Source organism: Tetrao urogallus (assembly GCF_951394365.1).
Source record: "Tetrao urogallus genome assembly, chromosome: 32".
NCBI lineage: Eukaryota > Metazoa > Chordata > Aves > Galliformes > Phasianidae > Tetrao > Tetrao urogallus.
In genome coordinates this window covers 516,399-534,984 of record NC_136845.1, presented here as the reverse complement: position 1 = coordinate 534,984, position 18,586 = coordinate 516,399, and the positions used below count along the sequence as shown (strand labels likewise).

Genomic DNA, 18,586 nt, shown 5'->3' with positions numbered 1-18,586 from the left:
GTTTTACCCCTCAATCTGGGGTTTTTCTTCTTAAACATGCCTTTTTCTCTTAGAAATCCCTGTTTTTCCCATTAAATATGGCTTTTCCTGCAAGAAATCCCTGTTTTTCCCCTTAAATCTGGGGTTTTCTACCACAAATCCCCGTTTTTCCATTAAATCTGGGGTATTTCTCATTAAATACGTCTTTTCCTCCGAGAAATCTCTGTTTTGTCCCTACAATCTGGGATTTTCCTCTGAAATATGCCTTTTTCTCTTAGAAATCCCTGTTTTTCCCATTAAATTTGTGGTTTTCCCCCTTACATATGGCTTTTTCTGCTAAAAATCCTTGTTTTGCAACTTAAATCTGGGGTTTTCTTCCAGACATTCCTGTTTTACCCCTTAAATCTCGGCTTTTCTACCATCAATCCCTGTTTCTCCCCTTAAATCTGGGCTTTTTCCTTTGAAACATGGCTTTTTTTGATAGAAATCCCTGTTTTTCCCATTAAATCTGGGGTTCTTCCCCTTAAATATGGCTTTTCCTGCAAGAAATCCCTGTTTTTCCCCTTAAATCTGGGGTTTTCTCCCAGATATTCCTGGTTCTCCCCTTAAATCAGGGGATTTCTACCATAAAACCTTGCTTTCCCCCTTAAAGCTGCATTTTTTCCCCTTAAATAGAGCCTTTTCTTCTAGAAATCCCTGTTTTTCCCCTTAAATCTTGTGTTTTTCCCCTTAAATGTGGATTTTTCTTTTAGAAATCCCTGTTTTACCCCTCAATCTGGGGTTTTTCTTCTTAAACATGCCTTTTTCTCTTAGAAATCCCTGTTTTTCCCATTAAATATGGCTTTTCCTGCAAGAAATCCCTGTTTTTCCCCTTAAATCTGGGGTTTTCTACCACAAATCCCCGTTTTTCCATTAAATCTGGGGTATTTCTCATTAAATACGTCTTTTCCTCCGAGAAATCTCTGTTTTGTCCCTACAATCTGGGATTTTCCTCTGAAATATGCCTTTTTCTCTTAGAAATCCCTGTTTTTCCCATTAAATTTGTGGTTTTCCCCCTTACATATGGCTTTTTCTGCTAAAAATCCTTGTTTTGCAACTTAAATCTGGGGTTTTCTTCCAGACATTCCTGTTTTACCCCTTAAATCTCGGCTTTTCTACCATCAATCCCTGTTTCTCCCCTTAAATCTGGGCTTTTTCCTTTGAAACATGGCTTTTTTTGATAGAAATCCCTGTTTTTCCCATTAAATCTGGGGTTCTTCCCCTTAAATATGGCTTTTCCTGCAAGAAATCCCTGTTTTTCCCCTTAAATCTGGGGTTTTCTCCCAGATATTCCTGGTTCTCCCCTTAAATCAGGGGATTTCTACCATAAAACCTTGCTTTCCCCCTTAAAGCTGCATTTTTTCCCCTTAAATAGAGCCTTTTCTTCTAGAAATCCCTGTTTTTCCCCTTAAATCTTGTGTTTTTCCCCTTAAACGTGGATTTTTCTTTTAGAAATCCCTGTTTTACCCCTCAATCTGGGGTTTTTCTTCTTAAACATGCCTTTTTCTCTTAGAAATCCCTGTTTTTCCCATTAAATATGGCTTTTCCTGCAAGAAATCCCTGTTTTTCCCCTTAAATCTGGGGTTTTCTACCACAAATCCCCGTTTTTCCATTAAATCTGGGGTATTTCTCATTAAATACGTCTTTTCCTCCGAGAAATCTCTGTTTTGTCCCTACAATCTGGGATTTTCCTCTGAAATATGCCTTTTTCTCTTAGAAATCCCTGTTTTTCCCATTAAATTTGTGGTTTTCCCCCTTACATATGGCTTTTTCTGCTAAAAATCCTTGTTTTTGCAACTTAAATCTGGGGTTTTCTTCCAGACATTCCTGTTTTACCCCTTAAATCTCGGCTTTTCTACCATCAATCCCTGTTTCTCCCCTTAAATCTGGGCTTTTTCCTTTGAAACATGGCTTTTTTTGATAGAAATCCCTGTTTTACCCCTCAATCTGGGGTTTTTCTTCTTAAACATGCCTTTTTCTCTTAGAAATCCCTGTTTTTCCCATTAAATATGGCTTTTCCTGCAAGAAATCCCTGTTTTTCCCCTTAAATCTGGGGTTTTCTACCACAAATCCCCGTTTTTCCATTAAATCTGGGGTATTTCTCATTAAATACGTCTTTTCCTCCGAGAAATCTCTGTTTTGTCCCTACAATCTGGGATTTTCCTCTGAAATATGCCTTTTTCTCTTAGAAATCCCTGTTTTTCCCATTAAATTTGTGGTTTTCCCCCTTACATATGGCTTTTTCTGCTAAAAATCCTTGTTTTGCAACTTAAATCTGGGGTTTTCTTCCAGACATTCCTGTTTTACCTTTCCCCTTAAATCTGGGGTTTTCTACCACAAATCCCCGTTTTTCCATTAAATCTGGGGTATTTCTCATTAAATACGTCTTTTCCTCCGAGAAATCTCTGTTTTGTCCCTACAATCTGGGATTTTCCTCTGAAATATGCCTTTTTCTCTTAGAAATCCCTGTTTTTCCCATTAAATTTGTGGTTTTCCCCCTTACATATGGCTTTTTCTGCTAAAAATCCTTGTTTTTGCAACTTAAATCTGGGGTTTTCTTCCAGACATTCCTGTTTTACCCCTTAAATCTCGGCTTTTCTACCATCAATCCCTGTTTCTCCCCTTAAATCTGGGCTTTTTCCTTTGAAACATGGCTTTTTTTGATAGAAATCCCTGTTTTTCCCATTAAATCTGGGGTTCTTCCCCTTAAATATGGCTTTTCCTGCAAGAAATCCCTGTTTTTCCCCTTAAATCTGGGGTTTTCTCCCAGATATTCCTGGTTCTCCCCTTAAATCAGGGGATTTCTACCATAAAACCTTGCTTTCCCCCTTAAAGCTGCATTTTTTCCCCTTAAATAGAGCCTTTTCTTCTAGAAATCCCTGTTTTTCCCCTTAAATCTTGTGTTTTTCCCCTTAAATGTGGATTTTTCTTTTAGAAATCCCTGTTTTACCCCTCAATCTGGGGTTTTTCTTCTTAAACATGCCTTTTTCTCTTAGAAATCCCTGTTTTTCCCATTAAATATGGCTTTTCCTGCAAGAAATCCCTGTTTTTCCCCTTAAATCTGGGGTTTTCTACCACAAATCCCCGTTTTTCCATTAAATCTGGGGTATTTCTCATTAAATACGCCTTTTCCTCCGAGAAATCTCTGTTTTGTCCCTACAATCTGGGATTTTCCTCTGAAATATGCCTTTTTCTCTTAGAAATCCCTGTTTTTCCCATTAAATTTGTGGTTTTCCCCCTTACATATGGCTTTTTCTGCTAAAAATCCTTGTTTTTGCAACTTAAATCTGGGGTTTTCTTCCAGACATTCCTGTTTTACCCCTTAAATCTCGGCTTTTCTACCATCAATCCCTGTTTCTCCCCTTAAATCTGGGCTTTTTCCTTTGAAACATGGCTTTTTTTGATAGAAATCCCTGTTTTTCCCATTAAATCTGGGGTTCTTCCCCTTAAATATGGCTTTTCCTGCAAGAAATCCCTGTTTTTCCCCTTAAATCTGGGGTTTTCTCCCAGATATTCCTGGTTCTCCCCTTAAATCAGGGGATTTCTACCATAAAACCTTGCTTTCCCCCTTAAAGCTGCATTTTTTCCCCTTAAATAGAGCCTTTTCTTCTAGAAATCCCTGTTTTTCCCCTTAAATCTTGTGTTTTTCCCCTTAAATGTGGATTTTTCTTTTAGAAATCCCTGTTTTACCCCTCAATCTGGGGTTTTTCTTCTTAAACATGCCTTTTTCTCTTAGAAATCCCTGTTTTTCCCATTAAATATGGCTTTTCCTGCAAGAAATCCCTGTTTTTCCCCTTAAATCTGGGGTTTTCTACCACAAATCCCCGTTTTTCCATTAAATCTGGGGTATTTCTCATTAAATACGTCTTTTCCTCCGAGAAATCTCTGTTTTGTCCCTACAATCTGGGATTTTCCTCTGAAATATGCCTTTTTCTCTTAGAAATCCCTGTTTTTCCCATTAAATTTGTGGTTTTCCCCCTTACATATGGCTTTTTCTGCTAAAAATCCTTGTTTTTGCAACTTAAATCTGGGGTTTTCTTCCAGACATTCCTGTTTTACCCCTTAAATCTCGGCTTTTCTACCATCAATCCCTGTTTCTCCCCTTAAATCTGGGCTTTTTCCTTTGAAACATGGCTTTTTTTGATAGAAATCCCTGTTTTTCCCATTAAATCTGGGGTTCTTCCCCTTAAATATGGCTTTTCCTGCAAGAAATCCCTGTTTTTCCCCTTAAATCTGGGGTTTTCTCCCAGATATTCCTGGTTCTCCCCTTAAATCAGGGGATTTCTACCATAAAACCTTGCTTTCCCCCTTAAAGCTGCATTTTTTCCCCTTAAATAGAGCCTTTTCTTCTAGAAATCCCTGTTTTTCCCCTTAAATCTTGTGTTTTTCCCCTTAAATGTGGATTTTTCTTTTAGAAATCCCTGTTTTACCCCTCAATCTGGGGTTTTTCTTCTTAAACATGCCTTTTTCTCTTAGAAATCCCTGTTTTTCCCATTAAATATGGCTTTTCCTGCAAGAAATCCCTGTTTTTCCCCTTAAATCTGGGGTTTTCTACCACAAATCCCCGTTTTTCCATTAAATCTGGGGTATTTCTCATTAAATACGTCTTTTCCTCCGAGAAATCTCTGTTTTGTCCCTACAATCTGGGATTTTCCTCTGAAATATGCCTTTTTCTCTTAGAAATCCCTGTTTCTCCCCTTAAATCTGGGCTTTTTCCTTTGAAACATGGCTTTTTTTGATAGAAATCCCTGTTTTTCCCATTAAATCTGGGGTTCTTCCCCTTAAATATGGCTTTTCCTGCAAGAAATCCCTGTTTTTCCCCTTAAATCTGGGGTTTTCTCCCAGATATTCCTGGTTCTCCCCTTAAATCAGGGGATTTCTACCATAAAACCTTGCTTTCCCCCTTAAAGCTGCATTTTTTCCCCTTAAATAGAGCCTTTTCTTCTAGAAATCCCTGTTTTTCCCCTTAAATCTTGTGTTTTTCCCCTTAAATGTGGATTTTTCTTTTAGAAATCCCTGTTTTACCCCTCAATCTGGGGTTTTTCTTCTTAAACATGCCTTTTTCTCTTAGAAATCCCTGTTTTTCCCATTAAACATGGCTTTTTTTGCCAGAAATCCCTGTTTTTCCACTTAAATATATCCTTTTCTGCTAGAAATGCATGTTTTTTCCCTACAATCTGGATTTTTTCTCTTCTGTATGGCTTTTTCTGCTAGAAATCCCTGTTTTTCCCCTTAAATATGGCGTTTTTTTCTGTGAGAATCCTTCTTAGTTTTTTTTGGCTCAAAGCTTGCTTCCTGAGGTGTTGCTTGTGATAAGACTCTTAGTGACTTGTCAAGGAGGCAAGTGATGGGTGCTAACCGTGTGACATTCGATATCACTTTGGGAACATTTGCAAGCCCCTTCCCCCAGAGCTGCTTGTTCTGTAGAAGAGCGGAAGAGAGTGCTCAGGAGTGTTCACTGGCGGAAGATCTGGCCTGTGGCCAAACCGCTCCAGCTAAGTATGGAAGGCTGGGGATGATACCATTGTATCTTGCGAAGGCAAGATGCAAGTTGGTGCCTCCCTGCTTCCTGTTATCTGCTGGCAAGGCCAGAAGGATAAGAACAAAGAAGGTCTCCGCTGTGAGTGTTGTCCTTCCAGATATAGTTTGAAACTTTTTTTTTTTTTTTTTTTTTTTTTTCTGTGTGTACCTCCTGGAGTTGCATGGAGCGATATTTTTGAAAACTTAGACGTGAGTCCTTCTCCAGGAAGACCGCTCCGCATTCTGAAACTTTGCTGTTTATGTGTATGCCTCTCGGGGACGTATGAATTAATTTTGATTACGTGTTTGCCTCCTCGAGAAGACCTCTCTGGATTTTGCGATTTTAAGTATCTTGTAACTTAAGTGTGAAATTTGGACCTTTTTGTGTGCTCCCCTCAGAGAAAGGGAAGAGTGCTTTGAGCATTAGCATTTGGAAAGTGTCTGTTTCCCTGGGGAGATAAGGAGTCACTTGAGCTTTTGAATACGTACACTTCTCTTAGTGTAGGCCTTTCATTGTATTGAAAAAATGAGCGACAGCATTGCCACCATGAAAAGTGAAGATGTATTATTTGATCTTTTAGAAAAACATGATGCTCGACCCTCTTTATCAGGTATGGATTGGGCACGGCAGAACTGGTATAACTTGCAGAGTGTTTCGGACCGTATTAGTATCCTGCAAAAGAATGCTCCTACTCGAGCTGGAAAAGGAAAGTCATTTATCTGTGCAGTACTAGGTTCTGCTCTGGTTGCAGCCACAGAATTCCGAGACCAGCAACTTAAGGCAGAAACCCAAACTATAGAGTCGCTGCAGGAACTGGTCAAGACTCTGCAGAAACAAACAAAGGAACTAAAAAGGCAATTAGAAAATGAAAAGCATGATACAGCTCTCTTACTAGAGGCTCTGAAGGAACAGTTAAGGTATAAAGATAATAGCGATATTATCACTCATAGTTTGCGTCAAGAAAAAATCTATCCTCTAGAAGGACTGAAAGAAATGAAGGCAAGGTTAGACAAATTAGAGGCCTCTCCAGCCCAGATGCGTCCTTTGATAAAAACTGAATACACATTTGATAACAGTGAAGATCTAGATCCTCAAATGAATGTTAAGGAAATTCCCTTCTCAGCCACTGAACTAGCGAAATTGAAGAAAGATTTTAGCCGCTCTCCAAAAGAATCTGAAACAGAGTATGTATGGAGGGTTAGCCTCACTGGTGGAGACCAGATTCTGCTAACAGAAAAGGAGGCGGAAGGTTATTGGGGAGCAGGAGTATTTTTAACTACTGGCAACAGTCGTGCTCCCTGGTCCTTAACACAAAGGGCTGCCTATTGGGCAGGTGGTCTCAACCCTTTAGAAAGGGGAGACCCTCTTGCCATTATTGGAACAACTGGCCAGTTAGTAGAAAGCGTTCAAAAGGCTGCTTGTCTCCAAATGATGTATGATAGAAAGCTGCAGCCACACCATGAATCACCTATGATGATGCCTGTTGATCCTGAGAGAATGACTGCTTTAATTAAAGGGCTTCCAGAGTCGTTAAAACCTATAGGTATTCAACTGCAAGGAAAAATACAGGCAATGCCTCAGGGAGAGAGAGCCCAGCCAGCATTAGAAGGAACTGTGACCCCCAACCATCTGCAGTCAGGAAACAAAGCATGGATGTGGGGAGAAGTTGCCCAAGAGTTAATTAACTATGGAAGGAAATATGGGCCAGTGGTTTCTTCCTCCACTAAATTTGAGCCAAGGGAAGTAAGACTTGCAGCAGTCAGCCTTGCCCCCAGGCCTCCTAGCCCAAAGCTCAGTAGGACTGGAAGGGTCTCACTGTCAGTAAAAACAGGTAGGAGAAATATTGATCATAAGCGTAATTGTCTCTGGATACTGGGCTGGCAAAAGGGTGTTCCACGAGATTTGATGAATGGATTACCCACTGTCAAGTTAGAGAAATTAATTAACTGGTGGCCAGGACAAAAGCTCCAAAATCTTGAGGAAAGCAAAACCCCAGGTCCTAGGGTCTCTTCCAGGGAACCTGAACGGCTCTCCAAGCCATTAGAAAACTGATGTCTTCGCCCCTCCCATGTGAGCGGGGTGGGGCGGTGAAGGGTGGATGCATGAGAAAGCTCACAACAAAGGGAAACAAGATCCTCGATTTAACACCTTCTGTCCAAAGGCCTCACCACTCTTGCCAGTTATCCCTGTGAGTCACGATCCAGTGGCTGATAAGCCAGGGAAACACTCTCACCTCCCTGGCTAGACTGTGTCGATTGACTCAGCTAGCCAGAGGCCAGTTTCCCCTAACCTTAATGGAGTCCCTTAACAAATATGCTTGGAAGGCTAAAGACACCCCGAAAAAGGAATATGAAATCAACACTTACTGGATTGTTCCCTCATTTTTTAACCATATTAACCAAGTCCAAAAGGGCAAGTTGGTGCCTTGTTTTATTTTAACAGAAGATCCCCGTGGGACCTTGACAGAACACAAAAAGGCTAATAACTGATTTTAACCGTTTGTGTTTTGTGAAAGAAATACTGAAGATTTAATCATGCTAGAACACTGAATGTATCTCTTGATTGCACTTTTTGGTTGCAGTAGAGTTACATTCTGTGTTGTTGTGGGTGTGGGTGGTGATTGGTATCAGTCCCTGGATCTGTTAAACTTCACACCTGGGTTCAGGGTTTTTACAGGTCATCCTGGCTTACTGGTACTCCCTGCACAGTGATACCATTTCTTCTGACCCCTTCTTTCACCCCTTTTTACCAAACTGATTATGATTTGCATGTAACTCCTCCACAGTGTTTCCAAATTCCTAACAAACTGGGAAATGAATCAAGGGACCCATCTGATATCTGTTAGATGTGGTCACAAAAGAAATCTATCAGAAAGCCCTTTGCACTGATGCTTTTCAGTGCCACACCAGTCCAGGAGTTCCATCCAAAACATGGTTGTTGGAAAGTGCCTAAGTTTTCATAAGAGATGTGTATGTTTCTGGGATTGCCCCTCTTTGATGGTTTGTACTGTGGGGGTATCCTGCACACACCATCCTGTGAAAAGTTCTGTGGACTGTAACAATACTTGAACTTGCCTCTCAGCATTTGAATTGCTTTGGAAATGCTCTAGTGGAAAGTTCTCGAGACACTAAAATCATCTTAGAAGACATTACATGGCAAGTCCACATATTGTCAAATTTATCCAGATACGCTTTTAGTGAATTAACTGAAGTGTAATACTGTATGGCTATTTATAAACACCACAGCCTCTACTGAAGAATTCCCATCTGGATCCTGGCTTACACTGGGAGTTCCTGGGTGGGGAAAGCAGCTGACACAAATACCTCTGTTTGTTTTACGAATTTATTTATTATTATTGGTTGTTGTTAAATGTATGGTCATTGTCAAATGTACTCTTTTCACTTTCCACCTTTTATTCATCATGTAACATTCGTGTCACCACTCCTGAGGTATCACTGAGTGTTGTCTGTGGCAAATTGAATGATTCTAATTGTTGTCTAAAGATTGATGACAATGGTGAAGTTGTTAAATTGCCCAGGGTATACAGAAAATAGCCCATGCTCCTGTCCAAAGCTGGAAAGGCCCAGACGTTGATTTCTTTTCCTGGCTTCCAGATGGCCCATGGGTCAAACGTATCCTATTTTCTCTACTGTATGTTGTTGCAACTCTTGTGTTTGTACTTTGTATGATTCCATGTTTTATTCAACTTCTACAACGTGTTGTATCCTCCATGTACTTTGTAACCACTTCAACTGATGATGGACAAGTCCAGCAGATCAGGGCAACATTTGTAACCAAGCCCAGAAATCTTTCCTAGTAATTGTGTAACGATTAGCTTCCCCTTCTCCCCCTCCTCCTTCCCTCCTGCTTCTTTGCTTTTTTTTTTTTTTTTTCTCCCTTTTCTTTTCCTCACCACTGTGGAAGGTCACTTATGCTTCATTTCAAGCAATCTTTGAACCACGGGGTGGTGTGAGAGTCCTTCTTAGTTTTTTGGCTCAAAGCTTGCTTCCTGAGGTATTGCTTGTGATAAGACTCTGAGTGACTTGTCAAGGAGGCAAGTGATGGGTGCTAACCGTGTGACAATCGATATCGCTTTGGGAACATTTGAAAGCCCCTTCCTCCAGAGCTGCTTGCTCTGTAGAAGAGCGGATGAGAGTGCTCAGGAGTGTTCACTGGCGGAAGATCTGTCCTGTGCCTAAACAGCTCCAGCTAGGTGTGGGAAAATTGGGGAATGATACCATTGTGTTCTGTGAGAAACAGGATGCAGATGGGCATCCCTGCTCCCTCCTATCTGCTGGCAAGGCCCGGAAGATGAGAACAAAGGACTTTCTGCTGAGATCCCAGAGCCAGAAGCTGCCACTCCAAAGACAGCTGACTCGACCACTTTGGATTTGAGCTGTCACTCCAAAGACAGCTGACTCAACCATTTCGAAAGCATGGAAAAGGGGCCATCATCACCATGGTTGTCGTGGTTGTTGTCAACAGAACAACAATGCCTGACGACCCACCACTACTGAAGATCAAAGACTGAACTACGAACCACGCTGGATCCATGGTGGTGACTATGTCCCTCTTGCTTCCTATAAAGACTCCTTGCTTCTTCTTTTCTCTCTTTTCTATCGCCCTCCTTCCCTTCCCCATTACCCTAATTCATAATAGTGTCCGTCCTCCCCTTCCCCATTTCCCTGATTAAGATTTGTAATAAACTGGTCGGACCAACATTTGAACTGTTGCTTCTTAATCTCACGCTGGGTATACAGATATTAAAAGAACCTCCTCTCCCTCCTATAAATTGGAGCAAGACACATACATACATAAAATATAAAGATCCATCACTGGGAACGATGTGAGGAAGTTGTGCAAATTACTGAAGCAGGGATATTGCATGCTGAAACACTTTGTTGAAGGCATGCTTGATGTCCTTGTTCCTCATGCTGTAAATAATAGGGTTCAGTGTTGGAGGAACCACTGAGTAGAGAATTGCCACCGCCAGATCCAGGAACGGGGAGGAAATGGAGAAGGGCTTCAGGTATGCAAACACCACAGTGCTGAGAAACAGGGAGACCACAGCCAGGTGAGGGAGGCATGTGGAGAAGGCTTTGTGCCGTCCCTGCTCAGAGGGCATCCTCAGCACGGCCCTGAAGATCTGCACATAAGAGAAAAGAATGAAAGCAAAACACCCAAAAAACACAAGTGCACTAACCACAATAAGTGTAAATTCCCTGAGATAGGATTTTGAGCAGGAGAGCTTGAGGATCTGGGGGATTTCACAGAAGAACTGATCTACAGCATTGCCATGGCAGAGTGGCAGTGAAAATGTACTGGCAGTGTGCAGGAGGGAATAGAGAAGCCCAGTGGCCCAGGCAGCTGCTGCCATGCTGGCACAAGCTCTGCTGTCCATCAAGGTCCCATAGTGCAGGGGCTTGCAGATGGCAACGTAGCGGTCATAGGACATGATGGTGAGAATGGAATACTCTGCACCAAAGAAAAGTAGTATAAAGAAGACTTGTACAGCACATCCAGCGTAGGAGATGTGCCTGGTGTCCCAGAGGGCATTGGCCATGGCTTTGGGGAGAGTGGTGGAGATGCAGCCCAGGTCGAGGAGGGCGAGGTTGAGGAGGAAGAAGTACATGGGGGTGTGCAGGCGGTGGTGGCAGGCTACGGCTGTGCTGATGAGGCCGTTGCCCAGGAGGGCAGCCAGGTAGATGCCCAGCAAGAGCCAGAAGTGCAGGAGCTGCAGCTGCCGCGTGTCTGCCAACGCCAGGAGGAGGAACTCGCTGATGGAGCTGCTGTTGGGCATCTGCAGTTCCTTTGGGCCTGGAGTCCTGTTCAGAGTGCAGGAGATAATGACAAGTCAAGGCCATTCTCAGAGTCACTCCTCCTGCTATATTATAATACCTTTACTTTCTCTTTAGCAAATGTTCCATTGGCTCCGTTTAATTTCATGAAGCTCCACTACTCATAAGCAGAGGAAGCATCTGGAGCTTTAATCTTTCTCTCATTTTCTAGTCTTATCCCATCTCCTCGGATATTTTCATCTGTTTCATGTCTCATATCTTTACCCCAACTGCTCTTTGAGCCCACAACCCTAACCTCTGTGCTCTGTCTGTTAATGAAATCTGTCTGTTTGTGGGATAAGTGCATTATTCATGTCTGCAGAAAATGACAATAATTTCAACAGGTTCAATCCTTTGAGAAAGGTGAGACTGATTGCATGTGCCTGTACACAGAACAAGCTATTGATGAAAGAAAAATCTGGGAGTCTCAGAGCTGTGTTCAAAGTTGACAGCCCCTTTTAGATTCCTGCCTTCATTCATCCTTCACTCAGAATAGGAAAAGGAATATCCTTGCCTTGCCTCTCCTCTTGCAACATGCCCTTAGAAACACTCTGGGTGCAGTGTAGCTCTGAGCTCCCTGCCCCAGGCAGCAGCTGTGGCAGCAGAAGGCCCCTGCCCTGCTGTGATGGAGGCTCCTTCCCCCCACACATCTCCCCGCAGCGCCCTGGGCAGCTCCCCGGGCAGGCTGAGTGCTGAGCCTGGCAGATGGCAGAGTCCCTGGCCCGGCACACAGCCCCTGGGGCACAGCAGGGACCTGCTCTGCAGGACAGCCCTGGGCACCTGGCTGCAGACCTGGCTGCACAGCCTGAAAGGTGGAAAAGGGGCCGCATAAGAAAAGCAAAAGGCAAAAAGAAGGATTCACTGTAACTGAGAATAGGGGGGAGGATAAAGGGGGATAGTTAGGGATAGTTTGTAGAAGCAGGAATGTAGAGCTTGTTAGAGAAAGGGGAATAGCAGGCACAGGGTCTGGGATAGTGAGGGGGATGAAGGCCATACTGATAAGGTTTGAGACGTCTGGCAGGGAGGTGATTAGATGTCCACAAGAGTGAGACAAAACTAGTTTGGGGGATGCCCCCCCCCCCCTTCTCTGCCAGGAGTTATGGCGAGGAAGGTCAGAAGCCTTCAGGAAAAAGACAACAAATTCTTCAACTCATGACCCACTATGCAAGCGCAACAGGGGAGGGTCTGCATGCTTTGGGGTATAATGAATATGCATCCGAATTCCGGGAAACTACTGATTTTTTATTAGTTCGCCCTTTATCTGTAGCACAACTTTTCTGGACAGTGTGCAAGCTTGGAGGAATTATCCCCCTTGCACCAGGGCTTTTGTGCAATTGCCAATAAAACATAACCTTCTCTGTATCCTTACAGGCTACAGGGTTTGATTTTCCGCATGTCACAGCCTGCAGCCGTCCTGGGACACGCAGCCCTCAGGGCTGGGCTCTGATGCTGTAGCACAGAAGCCCTCAGCTGAAGCCAAAGTTTTTCCATGATAACAAAACATGGAGTGCCTTCAGCCTGGTCTGCAATGGGATATCCCAGAGTTAGTTATCCCTCTACTAAAAGCAGCTGCATGGCCTGCAGTGAGACTTACCTTGTCAAGGGCTGTGAGCAATGCTCCTGCACTGAGCTCACAGCTGCTCACAATGTACGCATCTTGAGATCTCTCTCTCCTTTCCCTTCTGTCCTCCTGTCACCTGCAGGCTGTGCTGTGCAGAAGAGCTGCTCCTGGGCACAGCTGTCTCTCCGCAGCAGCACTGCCCGTTTGTACGAGCTCCCTGTTTCCCAGGAGCCCGGCCCAGCTCAGCAGCAGAGGATGTCATTTTCTCACTGCTCTCCCTGGAGATGCCCTTGGAGTTCTGTGGCTGGCAGCTCCTGATAGACAACAGGTCATCTCTGTAAAACATACTTTGAAGTCAGATGAATTAATCACCAGCAGATAGACTGATTCCCGAAGCATTGTTTGTCCTAGCAGATGGTGTGTGCCTAGCAAAGCTGCAAATGCTCCATCTGGTCTGGTGGTTTTACAATTCTTGCTATCGGTATTCCACATCATGTAAAGCACGGGGAATTGCAGATTTAAGACTCCAGTTCTGTGGACTGACTGTTCTGAACACCTGGCTCTCAGAAGAGAAGAAGAACTGCGCACCCCAGAGGACTCTGAGTTCAGAGAGGAAGATAAGGAAGATAAGGAAGATAAGGGAGGAAGCCCCGGGATCTCTCACTTGCTTGCTGCCCCATGTGTGGGAGCGCTCCCCAGCCGTGCACCTTCAGTTCAAAGTCAGGCTTTTGGTTTCAGACACTCACTCTCTCATTTTATTTGATTTAATACTCTAAATTCCAATTTTATTTTATAATATTGTGTTGTCTTGCATTCTGGTATCATATTTAGTAAATTCGACTTTCCTCCTTAGATTATTCTCGCTGTTTTATTTTTACTATTTTATTTTATTTTGATTCATTTTATTTATTTATTTAGGCCAGTAGGACTGCAGGCCTGCTGCCCTCTGTCACGAGCACAGATTGCTCTAGATAACTCCTTGACAAGGCAACGCAGTCATATGGTCTGTTTTTAGGGCAGATGTGTGGAGCCAGAAGTTGGACTTGATGATCCTTACAGGTCCTTTCCATTGTGGGATATGCCAGGATTCTATGACAGTGGGTACAAGCACAATGATGTTGAAGTCACTGTGCTGTCACAGTGGATAGGAGCTCAGCGACTCCAAGTCACTGTGATGTCTTGGAGACACGGAGAGCAGTGATGTCAGAATTACTGAGTTGTGGCAGTGGTCAGTATTACAGTGATGTCAGAGTCTCTGTACTGTAAAGGGGAGAGAAACTCAGTGATTTCAGCACCACTGTGTTGTCACAGCACACTGTGATGAACACAGTGGTGTTGCAGTCATTGTTCTGTGGCAGTGAGAAGGAACAATGTAATGTCAGGGTCACTGTGCTGTCCAGTGGATGCAGGCCAGGAGCACTGTGATGTCAGAGTTAGTGTGCTGTCACAGTGGAGCACAGAAGGAGCACAGTGATGGCAGATGCACTGTTCTGTCACAATGGGCAGTAGGGCAGTGATGATGGATCAAGGCAGATTAGAATCATAGAATCATAGAATCACAAGGTTGGAAATGACCTGTAAGATCATCTGGTCCAACCGTCCTCCCACTACCATTTCTACCACAAGCACTAAACCAGATCTCACAGCTCCTCATCCTGATGCCTTTTGAACACTGCCAGGGACGGCGTCTCCACCAGATCCCTGGGCAGCCGTTCAGTGCCTGACCACTCTCAGAGAGAAAAAGTTCTTCCTTATGTCTAACCTAAACCTCCTCTGGTACAACTTGTGGCCATTTCCTTGGGTCCTGTTTGTTGCCTGGCAGAAGAGGCCAAACCCTTCTTCATCACAACTTGCCTTCAGGAGACTGTAGAGTGCAGTGTGGTCTCCCCTGAGCCTCCTCTTCTCCAGACTAAACAATCCCAGGTCCCTCAGCCGCTCCTCATAAGACTTGTGCTCCAGATCCCTCATCAGTTTTGTTGCCCTGCTCTGGACATGTTTCAATATCTTTCTTGTAGTGGGGGGCCCAAAACTGAACACAATATTCGAGGTGCTCCCTCACCAGCACTGAGTACAGAGGGATGATCACCTCCCTGCTCCTGCTGGCCATGCTGTTTCTATTGCAGGCCAGGATGCCATTGGCCCTCTTGGCCACCTGGGCATGCTGTCTACTCACGTTCAGCCAAGCATCAACCATCACCCTCAGGTCTATTTCCACTTCACAGTCATCCAGCCACTCATGCCCAAGCCTGTAGCGCTGCGTGCGGTTATTGTATCCAAAGTGAAGGACCCGGAAGGAGCTCTGCATGTGGGTTTAGCATCACATATGCCAACCTCAGAGCCATACATCCCAGTGAGGAAATGGTGCGTGTACCTTGGACTTGAGAGACCTGAAGTTCAAAGATCGGTTGTGACTGACTACTTGTTCAGACTGGGTCACTCTCACATCCCACATCTTGTCATGAGACACACTGCCCACATGGGACTTGGTTCTCATGACATCTTTGCACCCCATGCAGAGTCTGGGAGCTGCTGTCCCCTGCTCTTTCATTTGACATCACACAGACCTCCATCAGAGAGACAGCTTGAGAGAACATGAGGAATGGCAGCTGGTCTCATCCCGGCGTCGCAGGTAACCCCCAGTTTCCCGACCTACCTCGGTTTCCCTGGTGCCTCTCTGTAATAGGTATGAAGCCCTGAAACCAGAGGGAGTGGTGACTGATGATAACGTGGGAGCTTGCCTAAGGTGAGGCGGTCAGCTCCGCGTTTAAGGACTGCCTCCTCCAAGAAAGAAAGGAGAGTGGTAGTTGTAGGTGACTCTCTTTTGAGAGGAACAGAGGGTCCAATATGTCGGCCTGACCCTACCCATAGGGAGGTGTGCTGCCTTCCCGCGGCCCGGGTCAGGGATATTTCTAGAAAACTCCCCAGCCTTATCCGCCCCTCTGATTATTACCCTCTGTTGATAGTTCAGGCTGGCAGTGATGAGATCCCTGTTAGAAGCCTGAGGATTATAAAAAATGATTTTAGGAGACTGGGGAAGTTAGTTGATGGAGAGGGCATACAAGTAGTGTTTGCCAGTATTCCCTTGGTGGCGGGGATGAGCGCTGAGATGACCAGGAAAAGCCATCTTACAAATGCGTGGCTGAGAGGCTGGTGCAAGCGCAAAAATTTTGGATTCTTTGATCATGGGGCGGTCTACTCGGCACCTGGCCTGGGGTCTGCTGATGGGAATTGCCTGTCTCCAAAAGGGAGACGGATACTTGCCCAGGAGCTGGCGGGACTTGTAGAGAGAGCTTTAAACTAGATAGGAAGGGGGAAGGGGATAAAGCCAGGCCTGCTAGAGAGCAGACTGGGGAAGTGGTACTGGGATTAGGTAAGAGGCAAGGGGCTCAGCTGAGGTGCGTCTACACTAATGCACGCAGCATGGGCAACAAACAAGAAGAGTTGGAAGCCATTGTGCAGCAGGCAAACTATGACCTAGTTGCCATAACGGAAACATGGTGGGATTGCTCCCACGATTGGAGCACTGCAATGGATGGCTACAAACTCTTCAGGAAAGATAGGCAAGGAAAGCGGGGTGGCGGTGTGGCTCTCTACGTTAGGGAATGCTTTTACGCTACTGAGATTATGACTGGGGACGATAACGTTGAATCCCTATGGGTAAAGATCAGAGGAAGGGCTGACAAGACAGGCACCCTGAAGGGCGTCTGTTATAGACCTCCAAATCAGGATGAAGAGACAGACGAGGTATTCTGTAAGCAGCTGGCACGAGCTGCACAGTCGCCTGCCCTTGTCCTCATGGGGGACTTTAACTTCCCTGACATATGCTGGGAGTACAGCGCAGCACACAGGAAGCAGTCTAGGAGGTTTCTGGAATGCGTAGAGGACAACTTCCTGATACAGCTGGTCAGGGAGCCCACGAGAGGAACTGCCCCACTAGACCTGCTGTTCACAAACAGGGAAGGTTTGGTGGGAGATGTGGAGGTTGGAGGCTGTCTTGGACAGAGTGACCATGAAATGATAGATTTCTTGATTCACGGTGGAGCCTGGAGGGGGAATAGTAAAATTGCTACCTTGGACTTCAGGAGGACGGACTTTGAATTGTTCAGGGGACTAATAGGGGGAGTCCCCTGGCATTCAGTCTTAGCGAGTAAAGGAGTCCAAGAGAGCTGGTTGCTCTTCAAGAAGGAAGTCTTAAGGGCGCAGGAGCAGGCAGTCCCCCTGAGCTGCAAAATGAGCCGGCGGGGAAGAAGACCGGCGTGGATGAATAGGGAGCTATTCTTGAGGCTCCGGGAGAAAAAGAGAATCTACCGCCTGTGGAAAGAGGGACAGGCCACTCAGAACGAATACAAGGAAGTCGTTAGGATGTGTAGAGGTGAAATCAGAAAGGCAAAAGCCCAGCTTGAATTTAACCTAGCCGCTGGGGTGAAAAGGAATAAGAAACTCTTTTATAAATACATTAACATTAAGAGGAGGACAAAGGAGAATATCCACTCTGCTGGATGAGGCTGGGAATGTGACCACTGAGGATAAGGAAAAGGCAGAGGTTCTGAATGCCTTCTTTACCTCTGTCTTTAAAAGTCAGACCAGTTATCCTCAGGATACTCCTCTCTCTGACCTGGTAATCTCGGCTGGGGAGCACACTAACCCCCTGTGATTCTGAAAGAAACAGTCAGAGACCTACTGCTCCAACTGGACTGTCACAAGTCGATGGGGCCAGATGAGATCCACCCGAGAGTGCTGAGGGAACTGGCGGAGGTGAGAGCCGAGCCGCTTTCCACCATCTGTCAGCGCTCCTTGTTTACTGGTGAGGTCCCAGAAGACTGGAGGCTTGCCAATGTGACTCCCATTTACAGGAAAGGTCGTAAGGAGGATCCGGGGAACTACAGGCCTGTCAGCCTGACCTCGGTGCCAGGGAAGGTTATGGAGCAGATTGTCTTGAGGGAGATCATGCGGCATGTGCAGGGTGACCGGGGGATCAGGCCTAGCCAGCATGGGTTCATGAAGGGCAGGTCCTGCTTGACCAACCTGATCTCCTTCTATGATCTAGTGACCCATCTGGTGGATGAGGGAAAGGCTGTTGATGTGGTCTACCTAGACTTCAGCAAAGCCTTTGGCACTGTCTCCCACAGCATTCTCCTGCAGAAGCTGGCAGCCCGAGGCTTGGATGGGTGCACTCTTGGCTGGGTGAGGAGCTGGCTGGAGGGCCGGGCACAGAGAGTGGTGGTGAATGGAGTCAAATCCAGCTGGCGACCGGTCGTGAGTGGTGTTCCCCAGGGGTCGGTGCTGGGGCCTGTCCTCTTCAATATCTTGATGGATGACCTCGATGAGGGCATCGAGTGCACCCTCAGTAAATTCGCAGATGACACCAAATGGGCTGGAAGCGTGGATCTGCCTGGGGTAGCGAGGCCCTACAGAGGGATCTAGACAGGCTGGAGAGCTGGGCTGAAGCCAATGGGATGAGTTTCAACAAGGCCAAATGCCGAGTCCTGCACTTGGGCTACAACAACCCCAGGCGAGGCTACAGGCTTGGGGCGGTGTGGCTGGAGGACTGCGTAGAGGAAACGGACCTGGGGGTATTGATTGATGCTCAGCTGAACAGGAGCCGACAGTGTGCCCAGGTGGCCAAGAAGGCCAATGGCATCCTGGCTT

The 18,586-nt window shown here is 45.3% G+C and overlaps 1 protein-coding gene across 1 annotated transcript in view; it reads right to left on the bottom strand.

The window, feature by feature from the left end:
• Positions 1–11,339, bottom strand: part of LOC306956580 (olfactory receptor 14J1-like) — a gene marked incomplete at both ends in the record, with an annotated part of 37,075 nt that extends 25,736 nt beyond the window's left edge. Inside the window, one exon of the mRNA XM_079547856.1 lies at positions 10,797–11,339. Coding sequence (XP_079403982.1) covers positions 10,797–11,339 — 543 coding nt within the window. The remainder of the gene's footprint in view (positions 1–10,796) is intronic.
• Between the last annotated feature and the right edge of the window lie 7,247 nt (positions 11,340–18,586).